The 1,154-nt window shown below is 70.4% G+C and overlaps 1 protein-coding gene across 1 annotated transcript in view; it reads right to left on the bottom strand.

Moving 5' to 3' along the window:
* Positions 1–14: 14 nt before the first annotated feature.
* Positions 15–1,154, bottom strand: part of KRI1 (KRI1 homolog) — a 1,293-nt gene continuing 153 nt past the window's right edge. The window contains exons 2-7 of the mRNA XM_042020773.1: positions 943–1,010; positions 763–868; positions 573–678; positions 425–482; positions 260–309; positions 15–171 (exon numbers count right to left, since the gene is read on the bottom strand). Of these exons, the coding sequence (XP_041876707.1) occupies positions 15–171; positions 260–309; positions 425–482; positions 573–678; positions 763–868; positions 943–1,010 (545 nt within the window). The remainder of the gene's footprint in view (positions 172–259; positions 310–424; positions 483–572; positions 679–762; positions 869–942; positions 1,011–1,154) is intronic.

Below are 1,154 nucleotides of genomic sequence, written 5' to 3'. Positions count from 1 at the left end.
GGGGGGAAATGGCGTCAGTGGGGGACCCCCAAAACCCTCCCCAGGACCCCAAAACCCCCCCCGGGGTCCCCCAGCTCCCCCCTCACCTTCTCCTCCTGGGATCGGACTCGTGGCCGGAGCAGGGCCCCTCCCTCCTCCTCCTCCTCGCTGTCGGCCACGAAGGCTCGGAAACTGTGGGGGGAGGTCCGGGGTCACCCGAAGGCCCCCCAAAATCCCACAGCCCCCCAGGACCCCCCAAACCCCGCGGGCCCCCCCTCACCTCTCCTTCAGCGCCCGCTGCTCTTCCGCGTAACTCTGGGAGGCTTCGACCTGGGGGGAAGGGATTTGGGGGGTCATGGGGGGGTCACAGGGGTTTGGGGGGGTCATGGGGGGTCACAGGGGTTTGGGGGGGGTCAGAGGGGTCCCACCTCCCCCCCACCCTCACCTTCCTCCGCTTGGCTGCCGCCTCTTCATCCTCCTCATCCTCCTCGTCCACGTATTTGCTGTGGGGAGGGGAAGGTCAGGGCGCCCCGGGGGGGCTCAGAAACCCCCAAAACCCCCCAAACTCCCCTCCCCGAACGCCCCCTCCTCACCCTTCCTTCTCCAGCACCACCTTCCTCTCGTAATCCTTCAGGAACATCGGCTTGGCTGGGCGCTCTTCCTCCTCCTCCTCCTCACCATCCTCCTCCTCCTCGGATTCTGGTGAGGGACGGGATGAGTTTTGGGCCCCCCCCCCCCCCGGGTTTTGGGGACCCCCGTGATTCAGAGCGGCCCGCCCGGTACCTTCCCGGGTGTAGAACGTGGTGTCCGCCCGGTAAATCCGGGGGTCCCGCGTCTTCAGCAGCGCTAGGGTCCGGTAGAACTCCCGCTCCTCCCGGGGGTCCAGGGCCTGGGGGGGGCTGGAGATCAGGGGGGTCCGGGAGGGCTGAGGGACCCCGGGACGCCCCGGGACCCCCAACTCACCACGTCGTCCCCGCTGGACTCGGAGCTGTCGCTGTCGCTGTCGCCGCTGTCCCCATAGCGGTCCCGCACTGCCGGGGGGCACCGGGATCCCTCAGCACCGGGGGAGTCAGCGGCACCCCCGGCCCGGAGCCAGCTCCCCCCGGTCCCGGTCCCGTTCCCCCCGTTCCGGTGTCTCACGGCGCTGCAGCTCCTCCCGCCGCCGGTCCCGCCCG

The sequence above is a fragment of the Corvus kubaryi genome, unplaced genomic scaffold, assembly GCF_017639235.1.
Source record: "Corvus kubaryi isolate FWS band 111438036 unplaced genomic scaffold, C.kubaryi_AGA036_p1.0 37045, whole genome shotgun sequence".
NCBI classification, from domain to species: Eukaryota; Metazoa; Chordata; class Aves; order Passeriformes; family Corvidae; genus Corvus; species Corvus kubaryi.
This window is presented reverse-complemented; position numbering and strand designations above follow the sequence as displayed.